This window comes from Phoenix dactylifera, unplaced genomic scaffold, assembly GCF_009389715.1.
Source record: "Phoenix dactylifera cultivar Barhee BC4 unplaced genomic scaffold, palm_55x_up_171113_PBpolish2nd_filt_p 000253F, whole genome shotgun sequence".
NCBI lineage: Eukaryota > Viridiplantae > Streptophyta > Magnoliopsida > Arecales > Arecaceae > Phoenix > Phoenix dactylifera.
In genome coordinates, this window is record NW_024067746.1 from 171,466 (window position 1) to 197,177 (window position 25,712).

The window sequence follows — 25,712 nt, forward strand, 5'->3', positions numbered from 1 at the left end:
TTATCAAAGCATTTTCAAAATGCAGACTTCTACAAGCCTTTCTGTTTCTTGCAGCTCTGATTTACCAAACAATAATGAACGATTGTCATGTTAGTTGAGAAGGAAGGGGACTGAGAAAAAAGAAAGAAAAAAATGCAGATGAAAACTTGCCATTCTGGCATTTGATTAATCGCCAATGCTTTCTAGAGAAAACTTGCTGGATGATATTCTGATTTGAACGCCCTAGATCAGGCTCGCATGTCCAGTCAAGTATTGCATCAGGAGGGCCTACCAGTGGAAAAGACACAATCATGCTCTGCAAGACATGCCACGAGACCACATAGTAGAAATTTAGACCAAAAATGGTGGTCAGGTTTGTTGTTTAAGACCATGTCCTATTGTCATTCTCCGTGGTAAAGTGCGATTGCTCTCATCTTCATCTTCCAGGCTATTCCTACAAGAAATGTTCAGTTATAAAATTAAAATATAGGTCATATGTTGTACATTCTAAATGTAGCTCATTGAAAAAAAAATTATAAAATCATATAGGAAATGGTAGAAGAGATGATTCAAATGTTGAGAATGAAATTGCAATATATAATCTAGAATGAAATATAATGTACTCAGGAGTCTGATGAGCAAATAAAACTACAAAAAGTATTTCCTTGTTAAAGAATTGGAACTCAGCACAGGGAAAAAGTTCAGTGCATGTCTCTTAAGTCAATAAGAAATAGCACTATCATAAACAGTTAATGAGGTGTACAAGGTGAGCCTAACAATAGCATAACCTATCCACTGTTTTATAATAGTAGGTTCATAAATAACACACATAGATGCATGATCAAGCACAAAAAGAATCATCTGAACCCAAACATGGTACATCAGGATTTGTTAAGGAACTAGTCTCATTTTCCCATTCAAATATCAGTTCTTTTGACAAACACATCTTTTACAGGTTAGGTAATCAACATACACCAGCTGGGTCCATTCCCCTCCTCTTCCCTGCCTCAGCCACCTAACTACCTCTGCACCCGCCCCCCACCCTTCACCATTCATGGTAATGCCATCTCGTAGGATCTAAAGTGCTGCCCCTCCTCCTCTCCTCCCCTCCCGCGCACTTCTTCCCCCCCACCCCCCCCCCCCACCCCCCCCCCCCCCCCGCGCTTCAGTTACGGACCCCAATCAGCGAACCCATGCACGTGACATCCGTGGGAAGTTGTTGCGAGTAGGATGATTTGGAGCTTGTCAGATCTTGGCCTTCGAGGCGCCACCTTACTTCTTGTTGCCGTTGTTATGTTTTGTTTTGATTCTTGTTGATGTTGTTATGTTTTGTTTTGATTCTTGTTGATGTTGTTATGTTTTGTTTTGATTCTTGTTGATGTTGTTACGTTTCTGTTTTGAGCCTTGGGCTGGCAAATAATGTATGGATAGGATTGGATTCTTAAAATCTAATCTATCCATTAGTTTTCTTCTATTTATATTAGAAATCTAATGAAAAAAGGTGGCCAATTTGAAAACCCAAAATTTTGTTGTCAACAAAGGAGGACGAGCTCCCTCGAAGAAGCTCAAACCAACCCACACATCCTCTATACGAGCTTTCCATCCTGAGGTTCGTTTCATTGGTATCAAAGCACCGATCTTGGCATGGCGGACTCAACACGAGGTGCAGCAAAGATTGATGAGATCGTGAACAAGCTCGAAGCTCAAGCAAAGCTATTGCAAGAAATGATGAAGAACATGGCTCTTATGAATGGCCGTATCGAGAGCATTGCCCAAAGCCAACTTGAACAAGGAGAAACATCTCGCTCTAAAAGGGCTGAATCAATGGTGTCCGGGGCAGGAGGAGATGCCGACCGAGTTTCCTTTACCCGCACCGCTCGATTGGACTTCCCCCGTCTCGATGGGGATGATCCTTCGGGATGGCTATATCGAGCCGAGCAGTTCTTCGCTCACCAACAAACACCAGCATCGCAGAAGTTACTGCTGGCATCTTTTCATTTGGAAGGGCGTGCTTTACAATGGTTCCGTTGGATGGAGAGGTCGGAGGCCATCTCTAGTTGGGACGAGTTCGCCAAGGCGTTACTTGTTCGCTTTGGTCCTTCTCAATATGAGGATCCAACAGCATTGCTGTCCAAACTTCGGCAAAGCTCCACCGTTGAACACTACCAGACTCAGTTCGAGGAGTTAGCCAACAAAACCTGTGGACTCAATGAGTCCTTCATGGTGAGCTGCTTCGTGGGGGGCCTCCGGGAAGACATACAGCTTAGCGTGCAAATGCTAAGGCCGACCTCCCTTTCTAATGTTGTCGGCCTCGCCCGGTTGCAAGAAGAAAAGGTAAATACTCGAAGAAGGGACCCATGATCCGACTTCAAAAGGTCTACCCCAAACCTCAAACCTTCTAGTTCTAAAATTTCATCTCCTATCATTAAGAGGCTAACTCCAACTGAGATGAAGGCAAGGAGAGATAAGGGATTATGTTACTTTTGTGATGATAAATGGTCAAAATCTCTTCTTAATAGATGGAAGCTTGCCGGAGGAAGGAGATGAGGAGCATGAAGAACCTATTGAAACCGAGGAGGAGGAAGTCCAATCCCCCTCTCCCGAAATCTCTCTACATGCTATTACCGGTAGCCAAACACCGCAAACGATGCGGGTGCAAGGGGAGTTGAATCGAGTACCACTCATGGTGCTCATTGACTCCGGTAGCACCCAAAATTTCCTCAACCCCACCATTGCACGGAAGGCTGGGCTGTCCATTGAGAAGGATGTGCCGTTTAAAGTGGCAGTAGCTAATGGAGACCAGGTACCATGCATGGGCAAGTGTTCGGGTGTCAAGATCAAAATCCAAAGAGTGACTTTAGAGGTTGACTTCTACCTCCTAGGCCTTGGAGGCTATGAGGCTGTCTTGGGCGCTCAATGGCTGCAAGTGTTGGGCCCGATCACATGGGACTTCACCAATCTTACAATGAAGTTTACAGTAGGGGGAAAAGCTTGCATCTTCAAGGGAGCAGCACCAAAGGAGTTGGGTTTTCTCAATAACAAAAAGGTAAGAAAGCAAGATCCCAACCGAAATTATGGTTTATTGCTACAAGTTTTTTGCCTCACCACAATTACAAAAAAGAAAAAGTACAAATACGAAAGAAGGATGTACCCATTCAGATCCAAGAGCTTCTTGACACTTATGCCGATGTCTATAAAGAGCCACGTGGGCTCCCTCCACCTAGAGCACAAGACCATCAGATTCCTCTCTTGCCCAATGCCAAACTTGTAAGCCAGAGGCCCTACAGGTACCCACACTTTCAGAAATCAGAGATTGAAAAATTAGTGAAAGAACTCTTGCACCAGGGAGTCATCCGGCCTAGCCAAAGTCCCTACGCCTCACCTGTACTGCTTGTACGCAAGAGTGATGGTTCATGGCGGCTATGTGTCGACTACCGTGCCCTTAATCAGCAGACGATCAAGGATAAGTTTCCTATTCCAGTCATTGAAGAACTCCTCGATGAATTGCATGGAGCGCAGTACTTTTCCAAGCTGGACCTACGAAGTGGTTACCATCAGATACGGGTGAAGCCGGAAGATATACATAAGACTGCCTTCCGAACTCACGACGGCCATTACGAATTTCTCGTAATGCCGTTCGGTCTTACAAATGCTCCTTCAACATTTCAGGGCCTTATGAACGAGATCTTTCGTCCGTTCTTAAGGAGGCTTGTTCTCATCTTCTTTGACGATATTTTGATCTATAGCTTATCATGGACTGACCACCTACACCATCTGAAAATTGTACTTGATGTGTTGAAAACTAACACCTTGTATGCTAAGATGAGCAAATGCACATTTGGTTGCACGTCAGTCGAGTACCTAGGTCACATCATCTCAGAAGGAGGTGTGGCAGCAGACACAAAGAAGATACAAAGCATGCTAGAGTGGCCCGTACCCAAGACCGTCAAGGCCTTGCGTGGATTTCTCGGACTTACAGGCTACTATCGCTGATTTGTCAAAGACTACGGGAAAATTGCTCGCCCACTAACAGAGATGCTAAAAAAGAACTCCTTCGAGTGGTCATCCGAGTCAACAACGGCCTTCGAAAAACTGAAGGAAGCCATGACCAAACCGCCGGTCTTGGTCCTTTCGGATTTCCAGAAAACTTTCTATGAGTGCGACGCTTCCAGCATGGGAGTGGGAGCGGTGTTGACACAACATGGGAAGCCACTAGCCTTCTTCAGCAAGGCCCTCAAAGGGAAGTCTTTATATTTATCTGCTTATGAAAAGGAACTTTTGGCTTTGGTTCTTGCAGTAAGGAAGTGGAGGCCATATTTGTTCGGAAGAAAGTTCATTGTGAAGATCGACCAACAAAGCTTGAAGTTCTTATTAGAGCAGAAGATGGGAACCCCGATCCAACAACAATGGGCTTCAAAGTTGTTTGGATATGATTTCACCGTGGAGTATCGCAGTGGGTCCTTAAATACGGTAGCAGATGCCCTCTCTAGGAAAGAGCCAGAAGTGAAGGTTCATGCAATATCTATGCCAAAGCCTGCTTGGGTTGAAGAGTTACGTAAAGAACATGTAGAGGACACCCACATTCAAAATATCATCACACAACTCGAGGGAGGGGAGGTGGACCCAACCAAGTATTCTCATGAAGGAGGTATTTTATTTTACAAAGGAAGGTTCTTTATTGCACAAAACTCTCCTTTAAAAAGTCAGATCTTATCCCATCTGCATGGTAGTCCTCTTGGTGGTCATGCCGGGTTCCACAAGACATATCATAGGGTGAAGACTGACTTCTATTGGCCAGGGATGAAAAAAGAAGTGAAGACTTATGTTAAGGAGTGCGACACTTGCCAAAGGAACAAGGTGGAGAATGTGCATCCTGCAGGTCTTCTACAGCCCTTAAAGATTCCTTCACGAATATGGACTTCTATCTCGATGGACTTTATTGAAGGATTGCCGACTTCGCAAGGTAAAAAGGTGATCATGGTGGTGGTCGATCGCCTTTCTAAGTACTCCCATTTTATTGCACTTTCTCACCCCTTTTCAGCAACCATGGTTGCAAGCCTATTCATCGACCATGTCTTCAAGTTGCATGGGATGCCTACCTCCATTGTCAGTGATCGTGATCCGGTGTTCATCTCCAACTTTTGGAAAGAATTTTTTAAACTACAAGGAATTGTGCTCAACATGAGTTCTTCCTACCATCCACAATCTGACGGACAAACAGAGATCGTTAACAAATGTCTCGAACAGTACCTCCGTTGCTTCTACGGCCTACAACCCAAGGAATGGTGCAAATGGTTATCTTTAGCTGAGTTTTGGTATAGCACAAATCTACATTCATCGGCTGGGATGACGCCATATGAAGTTGTTTATGGTGTTCCTCCACCTCGATTGATCTCTTATGTGAAGGGAACTACTATGGTAGAAGCAGTCGACCAGGCTTTAAAGAGTCGGGAGGAGATCCTACACCTCCTTAAGGAAAACCTACAACAAGCTCAACACCGCATGAAAATGATGGCTGACAAAAAAAGGTCTAAGAGGGTCTTTGATGTGGGTGATATGGTGTTCTTGAAGCTTCAGCCATATAGACAGCAGTCCTTAAACCTACGTTCCAACATGAAGCTCTCCTCAAAATATTATGGTCCATTCAAAGTGCTGGAGAAGATCAACGAGGTTGCTTACAAACTAGAACTTCCCTCTCACTCGAAGATCCATCCTGTATTCCATGTCTCTTGTTGGAAGAAAAAGTTGGGAGATCGAGTGGAAATCCAAACTCAGCTACCAGAGATAGATCAAGAAGGAGCCATTCTCACCGAACCTGAACCCAACTGTATCATTGACCGCATGATGGTGAAGTTGGGTAATCGAGCAGTCACCAAGGTCTTAGTCCAGTGGAAGGGTATGCCAAAAGAAGATGCAACCTGGGTGTACTATCACAAACTGCGGGAACAGTTCCCAAATTTCCGCCTCGAGGACGAGGCAAATTCTGAGAAAGGGAGGATGTTATGGACCCCAATCAGCGAACCCATGCACGTGACATCCGTGGGAAGTTGTTGCGAGTAAGATGATTTGGAGCTTGTCAGATCTCGGCCTTCGAGGCGCCACCTTACTTCTTGTTGCCGTTGTTATGTTTTGTTTTGATTCTTGTTGATGTTGTTATGTTTTGTTTTGATTCTTGTTGATGTTGTTACGTTTCTGTTTTGAGCCTTGGGCTGGCAAATAATGTATGGATAGGATTGGATTCTTAAAATCTAATCTATCTGTTAGTTTTCTTCTATTTATATTAGAAATCTAATGAAAGAAGGTGGCCAATTTGAAAACCCAAAATTTTGTTGTCAACAAAGGAGGACGAGCTCCCTCGAAGAAGCTCAAACCAACCCACACATCCTCTATACGAGCTTTCCATCCTGAGGTTCGTTTCAGCCTCCACCACTCACGGTGACACCAAATCTCCAATGCCGTCACTTGCTCTTCCCGTCTCCCCCCTCTCACAAAGGATGCCTCCCTCACCACATTTGGCAGGCTGCCACCTCCTACTCCCCCCTCTTCCTCTCTCTCCCTCTCACTACCTCAATTCCTCGTGCTAACATGGTCGACAAACAAAAAAATTTAAAATAAAAGATAAAAAAAAGTAAAAATAGTTTGGCTGAATCGGCACCTGATCTGTACATTGCTATGTGCCTGTGTTAATACAATACAATATCGTACCATCCCGACTTGCTATCATCGGTCTGGCTTGTCCCATCAATTTTTTTTAATAATTTTTATGTTATTTGAATTTTACAAAAAAAATCATTCACATCTAGGAATTTAATGGTTGAGAGTAACCTATGTTTTGTTATATTTTTGGACCGTGGATAATTAATCCATAGAAGGATTAAGTTATGATGAAAGCCAAATTAGTAAATATTGAATTTATGAATTAGTAAGCTTTCTGCATGTTGTTAAGTGTCGGATAAAATGTTTTGTGTAACATTCTAGCACACTTCTTATGGTAAATTTGGCAAACTATTTTGCGTCCTTTTATCCATAGAACATTTAACAAGGCTGCTTAGTGTGAACAGTTTGGTCATGTGCAACAAAGAGTAGAGGAAAACAAGGTGGCTACATAGGAACAAAATTTGCATAGATTGGTTCAGAAAAAAAATGAGGGAGGGGCCTAGAAGATGGTAAATGAGAGACATGCAAAAGGTTTTTTCTAACTGAAGGTTTACACCATCATAGATATTAATGGGAAAGAAAACGAAATGAAGTTAATTCCATATGGATAAACCAGGGTTACCTGGAGGTATGTATGTCACCAATTAAGCTGGCATTCATTTGTTGTAAAGTAGTCCAGAATTCAGATAATTGAAATTTGAAACCGTAATTTACACCAACATAGATATTAATGGAAAGGAAGAACAGATGAAGTTAACTTTATATGAATAAATCAGGGTTAGATGGGAGCTATTCAAGTCACCAGCTAAGCTGGCCTTCATTTGTTGGAAAGCAGTCTCATTAATGCAACAGATAATTGAGAGTTGAGACCATACTTTCCTTATCCTCAAAATCAATTGGAACTTACACAAGGAAAATGCTGCCAAACCATAATGTCCTCTTGTTAATCACCGGGAAATTAACTTTTACAGGGAAATAGTTTTGATTTTGAAAAGACACATATATAGCTATGACAAATACATGGCGAAAACAAAACTAATACATGCCCACTTCGAATATCTCTCATGCTCCAACTCTACTAAATCTAAATGTAACAGAAAACAAGCCTAACCCGGCTGTGAGAAGTTAAAAATGAGTCTTGCAATATAGATATTCAAAGATCAGCCGTCATAGCATGTTGAAGAATGCTTCACTTCAGATCAATCCCCGGACTACAGGATTAAGATTCTTATATCCAGCAATAACTCCTGTTGAATGTAACCAAAGCCAAGAGCTCCCCATTCAGTACTACTCTTTGTTTGTTATGCTTAAGCTTAACACAACATGACTCTCATGAACATTCTTTAGAAATATCAGACACAACAATGACCGCTCAATTCATTCATCAACTCCAAAACTTTCCTTCCCTAGCAAAAGAACAAAAACCAAAAATACAGCTGGTGAAAACATAATGAACAAACAATAAGTTGGGTTTTTGCACCCAGCTGATGATTTATGGAGATATTAAAGAATTAACATTAAGGGCCTATTTGGATATTTCTACAGGATTGGACTGAAAATCCTATAGGAATTGAGCTTGTTGGCCCATCTAGCTTATATTTCCTAATAGCCTGTCCAAACCCAGTCTAGATCCTAGCCTTTGAGCTACAGGAAGCAAAAGAAAACCTATGGGTTGGGTGGAGTTTGGTTGATATAAGACTGCTTAAATGGATGGCCCAATCCATAAATCCTGCAGGATTTTCAGCCCAATCTTGTAGGATAGCCAAGCTAGTCCTAAAAGGGTGTCCCAAAGCACGAGAAGCTATTTGCATAAGTGCAGAGAAGCTATTTTCATATTTCGGACCTGTGACACGCAGGTCACAATAGAGCACACTTACCATTGTGCCAAGTGTCATAGTCCTACATTGACTCATAAAAGAGGTGCCACATGGTTTATTTGCCTAAGCGGGTCCTCCTCCCAACAGCTTAAGCTTTTAGGCTATAAATCTATGACAAATGGTATTAGAGCTAGGTCTACTGTGTGTCACCAATCTTATTAGTCATGTGGGCCCCTCGCTGAGGTATATCAGGGTCAAGGAGGACTTGATAGGGTTGAGTGGGACCCAGGCCATGGTTGGCCCCCTCTCTCGAGTAGGAGCTAATCGTGATGCAGGCGTCATCAGATTTGGTGGGAGAGATCGTCATAGTCCCACATTCACTAATAAAAGAAATATCACATGGATTTATTAGCCTAGGGTGGTCTTCCTCCCAACAGCTTAAGTTTTTAAGCTGTGAGTCCGTGACACAAGGCCCACCCTCATATTAAAAATTAAAATAGCATAAAAAAATTCCAACAATATAAAACTTCCATCAATTAGTTTCATTTTATTCATTGTTACAAAAAAACGTTATGTAAATCTGCCACTTACACACTTTCTTGTTCAGAGGAAGAAGCATTCCTTCTATTGTCTGCACCAAACTCACATGAAGCAAGGGCTTTATTGCCAGTAGCACTCAATGAATCATGTTGCTACAGAAAAAATATATACAATTAATAGAGAGAGCCATAACATATATGCTGAAGCTTAAGCTATAGCCAAAAAAACAAAGCACTGCAGCAAAATGAGTAAAACTCTTTGGAAGGTAATGCAAATGAAGAGTGCTAAAGAGCATGAAACAAATACTTATGAACCAGAAAGGTGAAAAACAGAATTTCTAATAAAGTAAGAATGATAAGAAAAGAGAAAGAATGTGGCTGATGAAGTACACAATAGTTAAAACTATTGGAAACAACAGAAACATAAAAGCTCTATTATCACCTTTATTTTGATATCAGAGGTGGAGAGAAGATGATAGATAGAGAAACAAACATTCTAATCTTCCCATCTCACTTCTTGATATTAAATGAAAGGTTTATTCTATTAACTCTTCAAATACCATTTGTAGAATCCGACACAACACCTCAAAAGATGGAAGTATTAACTACTCGTATTAACTCTAGAAGACACTTCTTGAAAAGTCTAAATTCTAAAATATATTAATGAACACCCTACTTATTCATTCAACTAGTCAATTAATGCTTCTAATAAATACTTCACTATTTGTTTACCTTCCGACACCCCTCCTTAAACAAAACTTTCTTCCATCACTTGCTGCTTCTTGAAAAATATCAGAATTGAGAGGCTTGAAAATTTGTTGCTCTTTTGGAAGAACAGTGCTTTTAGATATAATGATTCAAGGCCATCTGCTATAATGTGAACGACTCGTGCAATGTCTCAGTTTTCTTGCATAGCATCTTTAATTGAACAGGCCCCATCAGTCAACTCTTCCTGCTTCTTAAACTTCGCTTGTTCTTTTCTCCCCTCATTCAAAAATGTTTCCATATTTACCCGGCTTGAACCATTCTGCTCCAAAATGCAACATTGAATATTCCAAAGTTTAAATCATTTTGCTTTTATAGGAAAATGGTTTATTCCTTAATTTTCAAAATTCAGGACTTCATACATTTGGCTTCCTTTCCACTCAAAAGCAAATTCTCTTGCACCTCTTTCTTCTTCTAGGAAATATTAGAATTAAGTGGGAAAAAATTGTTGCACTTTGTAAGATCTAACATTCATCTATTATTATGAAATTGAGGACCATCTCCATTGATGTGAAGGGCTTGTAACGTGTTTTGATTTTCTTGTATAGGATCATTAGTTGGACACACCGATTCTTCCTTTTTATACATGATACCATTGGGGTTGTTGAACTTTGTTTCTTCTTTGTTCTCTTGATCAAAAAAATATTTCCATGTTTATACAACTTGTACCATTAATGAAATTTTGTAATTCAAAATAAAATAATTAATTTTTTCAAATTTTCATTCATTTTGCTTTCATAAGTAAATAGATTTTCCTTGAATTCCAAAGTTGATGACTTCATTCTTTTTTTCTTTCTGTGTAACTTTATATTCCCAGCACCTCTGTCCATCAAAACTTTTAACCTCACCACCTTTTGCCTTCTCTAATTTTCCCTCTTCACTTTCAATTTCCTCATCTTGTGCATTTTCAATTTCTTCTGACTTTTCAATTTTGTCATTTTTGACTTCTCTAGTTTTCAATTTTTTCCCAGCTTTAAAGTTGATCTCCTAATTTTTCTGTTTCTTCCTCCAGTATCTTCGTTTCACATCATTTTGACCAAAATCTGCATTCCTAATTTATTCTTCTTCAACTTCATTTTGATCAAAGATTTCTTTTTAAAAAATTTATCTACATCAAAATTACTAGGCTATATTCTTTGGGTAATACTTGATTTTTATGACAAGGACAAAAGAACTTCAGCTTTCCCAATACCTAGCTTGGAGATTGAGTCTTTGACATGCTTCTAGACTTCTTGATGCCTTGCTCTCTCCAAAATTTTAGTTTCTCCTCATTAATTTCTCAAATTATCTTTGATGTGCAACTTCATGGATTCTCAATGACATCACATAAATCATCTCTCTTCTCTCTCTCCTTTTTGGTTTTTCTCTCTTCTTTTTTTTCTTTTCTCCTTAGTTTTACTCACCTCACCTTGCTGATGATACTACTTTCTCTTTTTTAAATTACTCCATTCTTCTTTTCAGCAATGATCCTCGCACTCACAACCTCCTTGCTCAAAAACAACTTTTATTTTATTGTCAATGTCGATAGATCATGATGCTTTGGTACTAGTTTGATGTGGGCAATGGAAATGTAAATTTTAGTATTCTATTTTGTGAAAGAAACACAATGCAGTGGCTAAAATCCCACTTGATTTGTTGGGATCTTTTTGAGTTTATATTGAATATATGTATGATATACAAGAGTGATTATAGGAGGAAATTACGGCAGCAATTCAAATTCAAAATTTGAATTTGAATTTGAATAGAGAAAAAGTAGGAGAGAAATAATGAGAAAATTACAACAATAATTTGAATTCAAAAATTGAATTTGAATGGAGAAAATTTAAGGTATGTTATTATTCCCCCTCAAGCTGAGCATTCAGTTGAATGTAAAGCTTGGACTGTAAAAGCCGAACACGGTTGGAGTGAACACCTTTGGTGAAGATGTTAGCGACTTGGTCTGCAGAAGAGATGAATTTGACATCCAAAAGCTTACGACCTCCCAATTCTCGGACATAATGATAGTCGATCTAGATATGTTTAATTCTTGCATGAAAAACTGGATTGAAGGCGAAAGAGATGGCATAAATATTGTCACACCATATTAAAAGAATAGAGTGGAGAGGAATATGCAATTCACGTATTAGAGAATATAACCATTGTAGTTCAACAACAGTTTGGGCAAAGCATCAATACTCTGCTTCAGTAGATGGTCGAGCAACTGTTGTTTGCTTTTTAGCACTCCAATAAATTGGGTTAGGTCCGAGAAAAACACAAAAACCACTTCTAGAGTGTCTATCAATAGGGCTACCAGCTCAATCTGCACCGAGTAAGTAACGAGATTTAATGGGCCTGGTCGTAGCTGAAGCCCAAAGTAATGGCGCCTTTGAGAAATCGAAGTATGCGTTTGACTGCTATCATATGAGCCTCCATTGGATGTTGTAAAAATTGACATACCTGATTGACTAAGAAAGTAATGTCTAGTCATGTTAAGGTTACATATTGGGGGGCTCCAACAATACTTCGATAAAATGAAGGATCATCAAGAGGAGGGCTATCCATGTGGCCTAGTTTTTCAATAGAGCAAGGACTTGAACATGGTTTGCATACAAGTCTAGGATGTATTTGGATTGATGTAGAAAATTTTCATCACTCGACTGATCCACTTGAATGCCAAGAAAGTATGACAATGAGCCCATGTCCTTCATCTTAAATGAATTAGCAAGTTTAATAATGAGCTTGCGAGGAGTAATGTTATTATTGCCAGTGAGAATGATATCATCAACGTAAAGGAGAAGATATAATGTAATTTTGCCATAATGATATATAAATAATGAAAGATAATATTGTGAAATAATGAATCCCAACTCTACAAGTTTTGAGCCAAACTTTTCATACCGAGCATGAGAAGCATGCCGGAGTTCGTAAATTGATTTGCGCATATGACAAACATGAGTGGATTTTGATGAATCAATATAACTACGAGGTTGAGACATAAATACCGTTTTTTAAAGGTCGCCATGTAAAAAGGCACACTTTACATCAAGTTGATGAAGTAGCTAATTATGAGTCAAAGCTATTGTGAGAATAATTCTAATTATATATGCTTAACAATAGGACTGAATATCTCAATAAAATCAACCCCAGGTTGTTGGTGAAAGCCATTGGAAACCAAGCGAGCTTTGTATTTGTTGATGGATATATTTGGGTTGTGTTTAACTCAAAACACCCACTTGCAACCAACAACTTTCATGTTGGACTGAAAAGGAACAAAAGTCCAAGTTTGCTGATTCGAAAGAGATGTAAATCCGAGATCCATAGCAATCTTTACTCCAGACTTTTTAAGGCTTGTGTGTAACATGTTGGTTCAATAGGATAGGACATAGTAAGAGCACTTGGGAGAGGATGGCAGGTATGGTATAGTATTTTGTGCTTGGATATCCCCGATTGAGATCGGGTGGTCATGGGATGAGTAAGTTGTAGTGGGTTGAGTGGTTGGTTGGTATGGGAGGAAAGTTTGGTCATGGGGAGTGGTGGTAGTGGTGGTGGAGTGGGTTCAATTGGGATGTTTGTGTTGTCATGTGGTGTAGTGGTTGAATTGGATGTTCTTGCCATGAAAGAATCCTGAGATTGACATACTATACCTGCAGAGTGATATGAGAATGTATAGTTATCATTAGTCCAAATAGTGTCAGTAGGACTAGGGAGCTAAGGTAACTACATAGAAAAGGAGTCAAGAGCAGAACTGGGATTGTGAGAGACTGATTGAGATGGTGATATGGTTGAAAAGGGAAGACATATTCATCAAAGGTGACATGATGTGATATATATATTTTTTTCTTTTACTAAATCGAGACATCTATACCCTTTGGGAACAGTGCTATATCCTAAGAAACAACATTTAGTGGATCGATATTCTAGTTTATTGGACTTGTATGGTTGAAGCCAAGAAAAACATAAATAGCTGAAAGCTCATAAATGGGAATAGTCCAAAGATTTTTGAAAAAAATTCTCATATGGTGAAATTTTGCAATGAGAAATTATAGGCATTCGATTTATTAAATATACAGTAGTAGAAAATGCTTCTAACCAGAATTTTAGAGAAAGAGATGCATGAGCAAGAAGTGTAAGTTCGGTTTCAACAATGTGGCGATGTTTTCTTTCAACAACACCATTTGTTCCGGAGTATAGGGGCAAGAAAATTGGTGCATTATGCCATGTAAAGACAAAATGCTTAACTGTGTTGCTTTTGAATTCACCACCCCCATCGGAATGAAAGATTTTAATTTTAGTATTAAACAAGTTTTCAACTTGTGCTTTAAAAGAGATAAAAATATCAAAGAAATTATATTTGTTACACTTGGAAAACAGCCATGAATAACATGAAAAATTATCAACATATAATACATAATAAGAAAAGTTAGAGCATAAAAAGCAGGGGAAGGTCCCTAAACATCACAATGTATTATTTCTAGAGAACACTAAGAAGGCAAAATGGATAATAAAAATAGTAATTTTTTGCTTTTTCCTAATTGGCAAGATAAACATAGAGTTTGTCTTGGTTTATTTGAAATTGAAAGAGAGGACGAAATAGAGGATTGGATATCATGATATGGATGGCCAAGATGATGATGCCAAAGATCGGTGGAGATGTGATGGCACACATGGGCTGCTAGTGAGTGATCATGTGTATCTTTTGCTAGGAAATGGAAAGGATAAAGTCCATTCTCAGTCATCTCGCGGTACATTGTCGCTCTCATATCCTTGTCCTTGACAACAAAGCCAAATTCATCAAAAAAGAAATAGCGGTTATTATCATGAGAGAAATGGCTTACAGATAAGAGCTTTGTTAAGGCTTTAGGACAATGCAGAACATTAGATAAGTGAAATTTAGTTTTATGGCTAGTGATAGAAGATGAACCAACATGAGAGATAGACAAGTTTTGTCCGTTGACAACTTGGACACTATCAGAACTGCCATATTTTGATGAGACAGATAACTTCTTGAGGTCGGCGGTGATATGGTGAGTAGCACTAGTGTCAGAATACCAAGTACCATCGTCAGTAAGTGAGGGAACGGTCGCCAGAGCTGCAAGTTTCTTTGGAGGATGGTGACCTTGATATGCATGGTTCATGCGATGATAACAATCAATGGCAATATGTGCAACTTTATTGCAGATTTGATAGGTTGAGCGAGTAGATTGTGAAGAATGACCATGTGAGAAAAAGAAACGAGAAGGCTCATTAGGAGAAGGGAGGATGCCTTCACTTGAAGGATTATTAGGACGTCGGCCATTGTTATGATGCCGATTATTCCCATGGTGAGTAGAATTGCGACCTAGATTGAATGTTTTGGTAGGTCTTGAGGCAATAAATGCGGTAGTAGAACGCATGGAGGCCTCTTCCGCAAGACTAATTTTCTCACAGACTAATAAGGTATGGAGTTCTTCAAAAGAAAAAGGACATATGCGAACACAAACCTGAATTGAAGAAGAGAATGAGTGATAAGATGGAGGAAGACCATCTAGGATGTAGATGAGCAAATCATCATTACTTACTAGTGATCCACATGCAGCTAGCTTGTCGACAAGAACTTTGAATTGCTGGAGATAATCTTGATAGAGGATGATTCCTTTTTAATGTGATGAAGCTTCCGTTTCATAGTCATGATATGAGAAGAAGCAAGGGAGGCAAAGCGACAAGAGAGAGCATCCCAAGCTTGCTTAGCTGAGGCAATGCCAACTATATAAGAAAGCGTTGATTCTAGTAAAATAGCATTGATCCAAGAATCAACATCTAATCGCGTTCATACGATAAAGCATAGGTTGGATGAATTAGAGAAGGTGGTGAAAATGAGCCGTCAATGAAGGACATGAGCTTGTGTCCCCATAAAATTAGTGCAAAGAGAGACTTCCAAAGGAGATAGTTGCTACCATCGAGCTTGATTGGGACTAGATTTGAGATATTGGAGATTATAAACTATAAAGGATGTAGCTGGAGAGGATTCAAGTTCGGGTGAAGAATGTGATGTTGCAGACATTATTGGGATGGAAATTTCTAATAGGAGAAGACAGGCTAGGTTTGTAGAAGGAAGATAGTGATGCCAAGATGGGCTCTCATACTATACAAGAAACACAATGTAATGGCTAAAATCCCACTTGATTATTTGGGCTTTCTTTGAGTTTGTATGTAGGATATACAAGAGTGATTATAGGAGAAAATTACAGCAGCAATTCCGATTCAAAATTTGACTTTGAATTTGAATCAAGAGAAAGTAGGAAAGAAATAATGAGAACATTACAACAATAATTTGAATTCAAAAATTGAATTTGAATGGAAAGAATTTAAGGTATGTTATTATTTTGATATGGACATGAAGAGGAGAGAATAGATGGAGAAACAAAATACTTTACTATCTATTCGTTACACTCCCTGTTCATGCTACAAAATGACTCACCATAAAGGTTTATATGGTAATATACTAACTCTTCAAATACCAACTATATAAATATCTTGCAACATCCCATAAGACACAAGCATCAAATACTCATGAACCCTAGAAGACACTCCTTTAGAACTTCAAATGACGTATTCATGAACACTCTATTAATTAATGCATTTATGCAATTAATGCTTCTAATAAATAATTCAATAAAATCAGTTTAATTTCAACAAGATTAGAGGCAAAGCTACATATTGGCTAGGAAGAGCCATGGCCCCCCTAAAATTGAAAAAATTCCTTTGGATATATTATGTTGTCGCCCCTTTGGGTCCCACTACTGGTCCCCCCAAATCATAACCACCTCCAACCCCCCTTCCCCCCCTTGGCTCCTTGTTCCAAGAATTCCTTTTCCTTTCCTACTCTCTACATTGGGCCTTGAAGCATTAATATTTTCCCTTTAAGACTCCTTTCAAGTAGTTTAAGATAGTCTAAAACAAAAACTTGCACTAAAAGTTTTTTAGCCGCATCTCCAATTCCCATAATTGTTTGATCCCTCTTATTCCTATCTCTTGGTGGCTGAGTAAAATAAAAGATTTTATTTTGCGATAAAGTGATAACAGAAATAAAACCGACTAAGAAATGGCATGTGAAGCAAGAGGACGCACTACTCGCTAAACCAAATCTAAAGTCCCCTTCCCCAAGAGATCTCTCTCAAAAAATTATACCACATCTTCTTCTCATTTATGGTATGATTCAACAACAATGACTGGATGCTATAAGGCTAAAGACTCAAAACCAAAAGTATGAATTCTCTTCATTCGAGCGTCCACTCAATTCCCAGATTATTGATGGCATCTCCCTCATAAGCCCTTATTTTAAAAAGAAAATGCTATCATAATAATGTAGTTCTAAATTTTCATACTTTTGATACACAAATGTTAAGATATGAGTAATATTTTAATAGAATTCATATATTAATAAACAAAACTTATTAATATTAGAGTATCATAATTAATGTACTTATGATATTGTTAACCAACTTGAATACAGATATGAAGGCTTGCTGTAAACAATTATAATTACTTATCCATATATGCAAAACATATTTTGTACTTGGGATCGATGTGAATAGTGTATTTTTAATTAATTTATACAGTTTATTAATTTGAAATGAAAAAAAGAAGAGCCCCCTGATAGAAATCATGGCTCTGCACCCAAATGAGAAAAATCCTCGGTCCAAATCTTACTGAAAATAGAGGCAAAGAGGAGAGAATAAACTGTTTTGAGAATATCCTGAGAGCTTGCTCTACAAGACAATTTTGCTAGGCACCCTAAGAAGAAAACTGAGGAATAATCCATGAACAAAAGTAAAGGCATGAACCTCATAAACATGATAGTTGGCCCAAAACAATTTGAAATGCCTTATTTAGTATAGAAGTATTTGTCCATGAACAAAACATAATACATGCTCCTTCTCTTAATATAATAAGGGAAGGGCCCCAAGGTCAAAATGCACAACACCCAAAGGAACAGAAGAGTAAATCACTGCGAAGAAAAGAAAGAGAAATGTTTGGCAAAATGATAGTACATCCAAGAAGAGAAGTTTGAAGAAGAAACAGAACTATCTCAACAAATACAAACCAAGTAGCAAAGCCTCTAACCAAAATACTCGATGCCCATGAGAAGAAAGAAGAAAGGGCAGACACACTAATTAACTCAAGTAAAATCAGAAAAAGAGAATTAATGTTCCATGGCAAATCACTGTCTATTGATTGTATAAAAAACTTTGCAATTACTGCACCTGATCAATGACAAGCTCAATCTTTTCTTTCCACATCAAAGCCTCCTGGATGTTGAATGCTGCCAACTGATTCACAAATAAAATCAACATAGTGGAATATTATCAGCAAGAAGATCAGCACGTGCATCCAGAACATCTTAAGAAGCGAAAAGAACTTCCTCCATGGGGATAAGTAATATATGACATGATGAAATTTCTATAGGAAATTGAGCAGATAGGTTTTATTATGACATGATAGTAGGTGCTGAGTTTCCTCTCCAAAACAAACCCAACCAGAGTTTAATATGCTTGCTGTTTTTTCCCTTTTAGGAAGGGAATACTTCCTAACTTTGTTTAGATTTAGCAGGCTAGATTTTGTTTGTACATTATATTAAAGACCATGGATGATTTCATATTCAGAAATCTGTGCAGAAGGACTAAATTTTATTGCCTCCTGCTCATGTGTGCCTAATCTTCATTAGATTCATTTGCCATTTAGATTGTTGAATCTGTACTTGGGTATCTTGGTTCCAAACCAATATTTCCTTACTTAGTATTACCTTTGATTTTTTTGCCACTTATGGGGCAGGCTGAGAAGAATTATCACATCTCATTGTGCCAAAAGATAAAAAAACTGATTAACTTACATCTTTACAGCTAATCCAGATAAACTGAAACAATGCAAAATTTGATGTAAAAATATTATGGAGATTCATTTATTCTGTCTTGAGGGGGAAAAGAAAATGCTTAACATATAGGATAGAATAAGAAATTTTAAAAGATTAGAATTAATTTTTTAGGACATATTCATGATTTTCACTATATCCTTTAAGGTAATTTTCATGCTGTTCTCAATATGGTTCAAGGGGGCCAAAACTTTACTCATTTTTGAAAGTCTTCTAATTAGAAAAGGTTTCACAGCATCTTAACATGGTCCTTAGATTCAGTCAATGTTTTTATAGAAGGTCGAAACCTCCCCCCGCCCCTTCCATGCGCAAAAAAACCTCGGGTGCCTCACAGCCTAAGCAACCGCTTGAGCCGTCCGGTCAGTTTAGGTTAACCAAGCAGGCGCAAGGGGTTGAGTACCCAATAACTTGAAACTTGACCCACTAAGTCCCACATCTTAAACCCTTCACACACACATCTTAAACCTAGGAGGGAGAAGCAGGGGAGCATAAATGGAAGGGATTGTATTGGCAATATTATGCAGTGGCAGTTCACAGTTGTGACGGCAGATGTGAGGGATTATTAAAATATCAGCCAAACTTTCAAATTATTTTTATCTGAACTTTTCAGACCCAAGTCTCCTTTAAATTCAATCTTTTGGCCCCGGATCTGTTATATTGCTCACTCTCCACTTATGTCACCAAATCATTGTCTCTTCACAACCCTTGCATAATTATGTCCACCACTTCAAAAGAAATTGAAAGCGTTTGATGCATTAAAGTAATGCTTTTTCAATTTCTATGTTTAATAGCGGATCCCAATGGAACACATCAATAATTAATTCCAGCAATAAGTTGACTAAGTTTGTTGGTCAGCCTCCATGAACTTATCCACAAACATCATTTCTACATTGACATATATAAGTCAATCAGCATGATCCAATGGAGAATTTAGGGCCATAAAAGTTCTAAAGCAGTGTTTTAGATATAATCCTAACTGGACAAAGGAACTAGTTAATATATACAATATGTTATCTGATGATTATTTAGGTAATCAAGAATTTTTTGTGGATCAAAAACTCACATAGTGAGGAAGAAAGAAAAGGGCAGTAATATAAAGAGAACAGTTTACCACACACCGTGAGTCGATGATACTTATCTTTTTTGTTGTAGACACATAAAACATAAACCATCTGTCAAAAGAATTATCATAATAAGAAAGTGCACTAAAATCACACTTATGAGGACAACAAAATAAAGAAGTACACAGTTAAAAGCATGTCACATACATGCAATAAAACTCATGGAACTGGAAGAAGATGATATGACATTCTTTTTATATGTGAGCATACATGAAACAATGGTTTCTAAAAAAATATAAAAAGAAGAAAAGAAAGGAGGCTAAAATGAAATAAAGAAAACAAGTATAGTGTTCTTGGTGTCTAAAATTAACAAATGCATAAATAAATCATTAAGTGCCAACATGTACCTAACAAAGCATCTGTTCTAACATTAAACACAAAATTATGGAAGCCATTTATCCATGCATCTCTATAGTTGTCTATCTCCCTATTGCTATAACCTCTCCCATCTTAAACAAATATATCTCACTTGCTTCAATTCTTACTCTGAGGAAGAGAAACAAGTGCACCTCCTAAATTTTGGATTTATCAAATTACATAAATAATTAAAAATATTTAATCAGATCCATACCACCACTTTCATGTATTGCACGTGCAACACTCCAATTTTTGCAAACTCCTAATCGGATGGATGTCACTTGTCCTTCCACTACATTTACTTTCTATATGTTTATGGGAACTTCGAAATTAATATATTCACCACTTTTACTTCTTGCACTCCCTAAGAGTGATTAACAACCCTATCAGGAGTGAAATTAACAAGCTACATTGAAAATAGGTATTCTTTATTTAATTAATTGGTAATCACACAAATCTGTGCTCCCTATCACATGTATTGCATGTGCATAATTCTAGTTCTTGAAAAAACTCTTAGAGCTGAGGTATCAATTATATGTTTTGAGCACCAAATCATACCCTACAAATAATATAAGTGAAATATGAAAGGAAGCGATTTCTCACAAAGGAGAATCCCAATGGAAGCAAGCCCGAGCTAAGAACTCGAGTTGATAGGTAGACGAGCCCATGTGCACTTAAACACCGCAAGGGTACATACCACTTCTGATATGGGAATATCCAGAGGGATGGAACCCAAAGTAAGAGGCAACATGTGGATTAAAGTGAGCGCATGGAAGCATAGAAAGGTAAGAGGGATCGCGGGCTCTAATACCATGATAAATCTGATCGAAAAACTCAAACTGATAGGTGGACAAGCCCATGAGTATTTAAACACCACGAGAGCCCCTACGACTTCAGATATTGGACTATTCCCCAACAAAGACAAATGATAAAATATTTTTACAAGTTTCACTACTAGAAAGTAGCTGCAATGCCTAGCTTGCAAGATGCCACTTCTAACTCCAATCTGATTTTTAACTTTGCTTCATTACTTTTAAGATAAATAAAATGTTAACTAACTAGTTGAACCCGAAAGCTTATGATGATGGGGAATGGGTCAAAATTGTATATCAAACTTAACATCCCCTCCCCCTCCCTAACATCCAGTCAAACCAAATACATGGAAGTATGAACGAGTGTAGATACAAGACGCGACAACGACTAAGACAAGTCAAGATGACAATCATGTGAATTAAATTACACTCACCTGGAGGAGATTTGAACTCATGACCTCTTATAACCTGAGTTGTGGTACCAAGTAATCATCTGACAAGTAAAAGCTTAAGCTGATATGGGATTGGTCAACAATGTATATGATGATCTCCACCTATTCTCAAATAGCTAAGCTTAGTCAAAGTTGCAGTACTAAAAGTTATTCTTAAATCATCCATCATAGAAGTAAAACTCTTTGCAGTTCCAATCATAGGCTAGACAAAATGCTGGAAACAGGATAGAGACCCAGAAAATGTCCATGGCATTGACAACTAATGCCATCTGAAGCCCCCAGGTTATGCCATATCTTGAGACAGTCTTCATTCCACCTCTATTTGTGGAAATGTGTCATTTCTGCCAACTCTACTACAATGGATCAAAAGAAAGATTTGCACCTGCTCTCATTCTTCCAACCTCATGAGCACTTAATTGTCACAATCATTAATCTTGTAGCAATATCTACTTGTTTGTTAATCAACAAGTAAATGCCATCTTAAAGAGCTAGCAAAATATGGCTTTACATATCACCTTAGAACAATATTAGTGTTACCAGATGATTCTACAGGACAACAAAATGCAACTTAGGAATACATATTACATGAGAAGAAAGGTCAAGAGGAACAAATTAAGTCCAACGAAAACATGGCAAGATGTTAAGATTTAAAATTTTATGATGCCTATTCAACTAGGACTAGAATTTTGCGAATTGCAATAACAAAAGGAATAGTCATTACAGTTTCCATCCATAAAAAGGTCTAACATTATTAGAAGACCACCTTAACTAAGATGATAAAAAGAACTACTCAAAAAATGATAAAAGAAAATCAGCGAGCATCCAAAAACTAAAGCAAGGAAAACTTACATGCCCATGATGTGTTTTAAGGCCCCTATCCTCGACCCTGCAATTCCCATCTATGACAAGAGTCTTGAGTGGCACCTGCACAAGAAGAAATTAAGTTGTAGTTCCAATCTTTCAATTCCAGGTTTAATTTTTTAATAAAATTCGAATTTGGAAGAAAATCTCTTGATACATGATTGGAATGGACATAAAAATAAACATAAGAAGAAACAAGAAGAAATTGATGGAACCCCTGCATTGAAAGCAAGTAGATCGAGTATTCCAGTATGGATTAACAACTGATTTGGATAAAATAGTGTAAAAAAAAAAAAAAAATAGCGCACCATGTTATCTTGGGGCTTCCTCTTGTAATAGGCGAGAAGCCTGGGCTCAAGAACGAAATACCGCATGTGGATATAAGATTTCCCGATCTTTCTACGCCCATATCGAACCATCCATCCCTCATACATCACCTTGGCCTTTTCTTCTTTCCTCTTCATCATCTCCCCCTCTCCCTTACGTCTCGATCCCAATTCTCGATTCATCTCCCCCTCTCCCTTACGTCTCGATCCCAATTCTCGATTCATCTCCCCCTCTCCCTTACGTCTCGATCCCAATTCTCTATTCATCTCCTCCTCTGCCTTACGTCTCGATCCCATATCTCGATTCATCTCCCCCTCTCCCTTACGTCTGGATCCCAATTTTCGATTAATCTCCCCCTCCCCCTTACGTCTCGATCCAAATTCCAGATTCATCCCCCGTATTGCTCAAGAAATAATAGATATTTTTATATCGCGACTCCTCCTACCCCAGTTCGCCGCTGCATTCATCCAGCGAATCCATCGTTTCAAATGAAAGAATGAGAAAGAATCCAAAAAGGTGGGGTTCTCGCTTTCGCTCCCCAAAGAACGATAGGATCCAAACAACACCAGATCGGCCGGGCTCGAAATCCGGCGATGGCTCGCCGTTCACCAGGCGGCAACAAGCAGGAATCCGGCGAGGGATTGATGAACCGCCGGGCGGAGCAGAGGCATTGCTGGCTATCGCCGCTCGAAGAGGTGAGGAGGAGGAGGAGGAAACTGGCGCAGAGGACGCCAGGTGGAGTTTGAATGAGAGGAAAATTACGCGCACAGGAAGCCGGAAGAAAAATACTTCGTAACTTTATTTGAATTTTCTCCTCTTTTTGTTTAACTTTTTTCTGCGAAAAGGAAATAAATATTTTTTGTTAATTATTTGTGGAGACCCGAGCCGGGGTCTCGGTGGGGGAATGGCGGGAAGGGCAGGTGTCTCACTCTCATCTCCTAAGCCGTTTGAAGGAGACAAGATAAGATACGTGTTTATTTCATAGAATAAATATGCGAGTGCTTGATCTACCGTCGGTTTCTTTCGACTTTCTCTTGGGCGGTGCGATGAACCAGTAAGATCGACGGTGGGAAGTGAAACTTGGGTTTCGTAGAGATGTTTCTATGCGGAGTAACTGGGGATCTTGAGTTTCGGTAGGAAGCTGAGCCCGAGATGCCGGATCCCTGGCTGACGTGGAGATTAGTTCTCGCGGGGAGACGTCCTGTGTTAGTTTATTACGTCTATACCTTTTTAACGAAAAGGAATTGGATATCACAATGCTGCCATTTGTTAATGCTGGCGCCGCAGGGATGTTGGCCATCAAGACTTTACCTTATTCAATATGCACTAATTTTTTCTTGCTCGGATCTTGCTCTTTTTTTTTTTTGACTGATTTTTTCTCTTCCTCTTCTCTACATGATTCTTCTCCTATAAAAAAAAAAAAATAAGCTTTCTATTTGCCTTTGGCATTTAAAATATTTGCAAAGGTTGGAGATGATGGTGTTGGAATTGCTGGAATTGTTGAGGATGCTCATGTTCTTCTGTTCTTCTTTTTAAAGTTGTTGGAAGGTTATAAGCCAGGTCCGCTTTGATACCATTTGTAATAATCTAAAACCTCATCCAAAATGGCTAGCCAGAAGGTATTATTTGAGTTCCATAGTGCGGTATAAATATGCAAGCATCCAACGGATAACTGATATGGAACTAAACATATGCCTGCACGGGTCATCACAAAGATATTGATATTCTAGGAGAAGAGACAAACTTTGCAAAGGAGAGCATTGCTCAGCAAGTTTGCTGACCGAAACAGTTTAGGAGTCTTGGAATTACAAACTCTCTTCAACCGGTGTTTACTGATGAAAAGGTGGTGGAGATACTTCAGCAAACAAGACCGCCCGTGGAGGCTGTTAATCTATTATCTGCACCACGCTTCCAAGTTGATCAAGCTAACCACAAATCGAAACCTTCAATTTGCATCACTCTTTCTGCTCAAAGTATTAGATTCAGATTAGGAGATGGCAAATAGATCGCCTTTTGGCATGACAACTGGGCTTTACGAGCACCTCCGATGTTTCAGGGCTTATTCCTGCTGACATCGAAGAAGGGCGTCTTGGAAAATAAGATCTTAGCAGCCTTTTCCATGAACCACTTTCTTCTAGCATAACAACCCAGAACCTGGCCAACCCCTGGCAGCTGATATGAAGGTGGATGTGAAGAGTTGATCTTAAGTATCCTATCTTCCAGACAAGTATCTGCCCACCATTTCTTTTTTCCAAAAGAAAAAACTTTACAAGTCCACAATGCACATCGATTCAACTATCAGTCTATTTGATCTCAAGAGTCAAGATGATTAGATTAAGGTTGCTCCCCTTTCCACCAACAGCATATCCATCAAAGCTGCCGGCAATTCCAGTCATCTTAAAAGGAGAGATTGCTCAGAACAATACACAAAACCAAGATAAATGAAGAAAAGGGCCCCAAAAACTTTATATTTTAATTTTTAAATAAAAAGTAGTTCACCATTTTTTCACAAGAGTCTCTCCCGCGTTATTCAGCCGGCCGAGGCCGGATTGCACTTGGATTTGGAGGTTCGGACTTCACCCGAGGGCAGCTCTCTTCCTATGGAAGGTGTTCTGGGACTACCTTCCGACAAGAGCAGTGTTGAGCAGGCGTAGCTGGGGGGTCCCGGTAGAGTGCGGGACGTGTGGAGCTGAGGAGTCAATGGACCACGTGCTCTTCCAGTGTACATGGGCGAGGTCGACATGGCAGTGGACTGGGATCCCACAGGGGGCCCGGAGTGTGCGGCTACAATTTCTTAGGGTGATACGGCGGTGGTTAGCCAGTTCACGGACTCGCGAGGAGGGCATCAGAGCGACTTGCATAGCACATCAGATCTAGCTGGCAAGAAATGTCCGTACTCTCGGCGAGCGCAGGGTGTCACCGAGGTCTGTGGCAGAGCTTGCTCGAGCACAGGCCACGGAGATCAGGCCCACCCCTTATGCAGATAGACCTTTGACAACTCGGGATACCTGGGATTCCTCCTTGCTCCGGCAGCTCATCAGATGGTGTTTTTCACCTGGGAGCCCCCACCCCCGAGCTTCCTCAAGGTCAACTTCGACGGGTCGATTTTGGATGGCGGCATGCGGGGCGATGCAGACT

General features: G+C 39.2%; 1 protein-coding gene across 5 annotated transcripts in view; it reads right to left on the bottom strand.

The window, feature by feature from the left end:
• Positions 1-23,749, bottom strand: part of LOC103697302 (protein ENHANCED DISEASE RESISTANCE 2-like) — a 36,678-nt gene extending 12,929 nt beyond the window's left edge. For 2 of the 5 annotated variants that reach the window (XR_005507682.1, XM_039117615.1), the window contains exons 1-7: positions 22,556-23,748; positions 22,236-22,310; positions 19,763-19,816; positions 17,980-18,045; positions 9,045-9,145; positions 369-433; positions 151-267 (exon numbers count right to left, since the gene is read on the bottom strand). Coding sequence is in view for 3 of the 5 variants with exons in the window: in XM_039117615.1 (XP_038973543.1) it covers positions 151-267; positions 369-433; positions 9,045-9,145; positions 17,980-18,045; positions 19,763-19,816; positions 22,236-22,310; positions 22,556-22,966 (889 nt within the window). In the remaining 2 variants the exon portion in view is untranslated. Of the gene's footprint in view, positions 1-150; positions 268-368; positions 434-9,044; positions 9,146-17,979; positions 18,046-19,762; positions 19,817-22,235; positions 22,311-22,555 lie in introns of all 5 variants that reach the window. The other 3 variants (XR_005507683.1, XM_039117614.1, XM_039117613.1) reach the window with 3 other exon arrangements.
• Between the last annotated feature and the right edge of the window lie 1,963 nt (positions 23,750-25,712).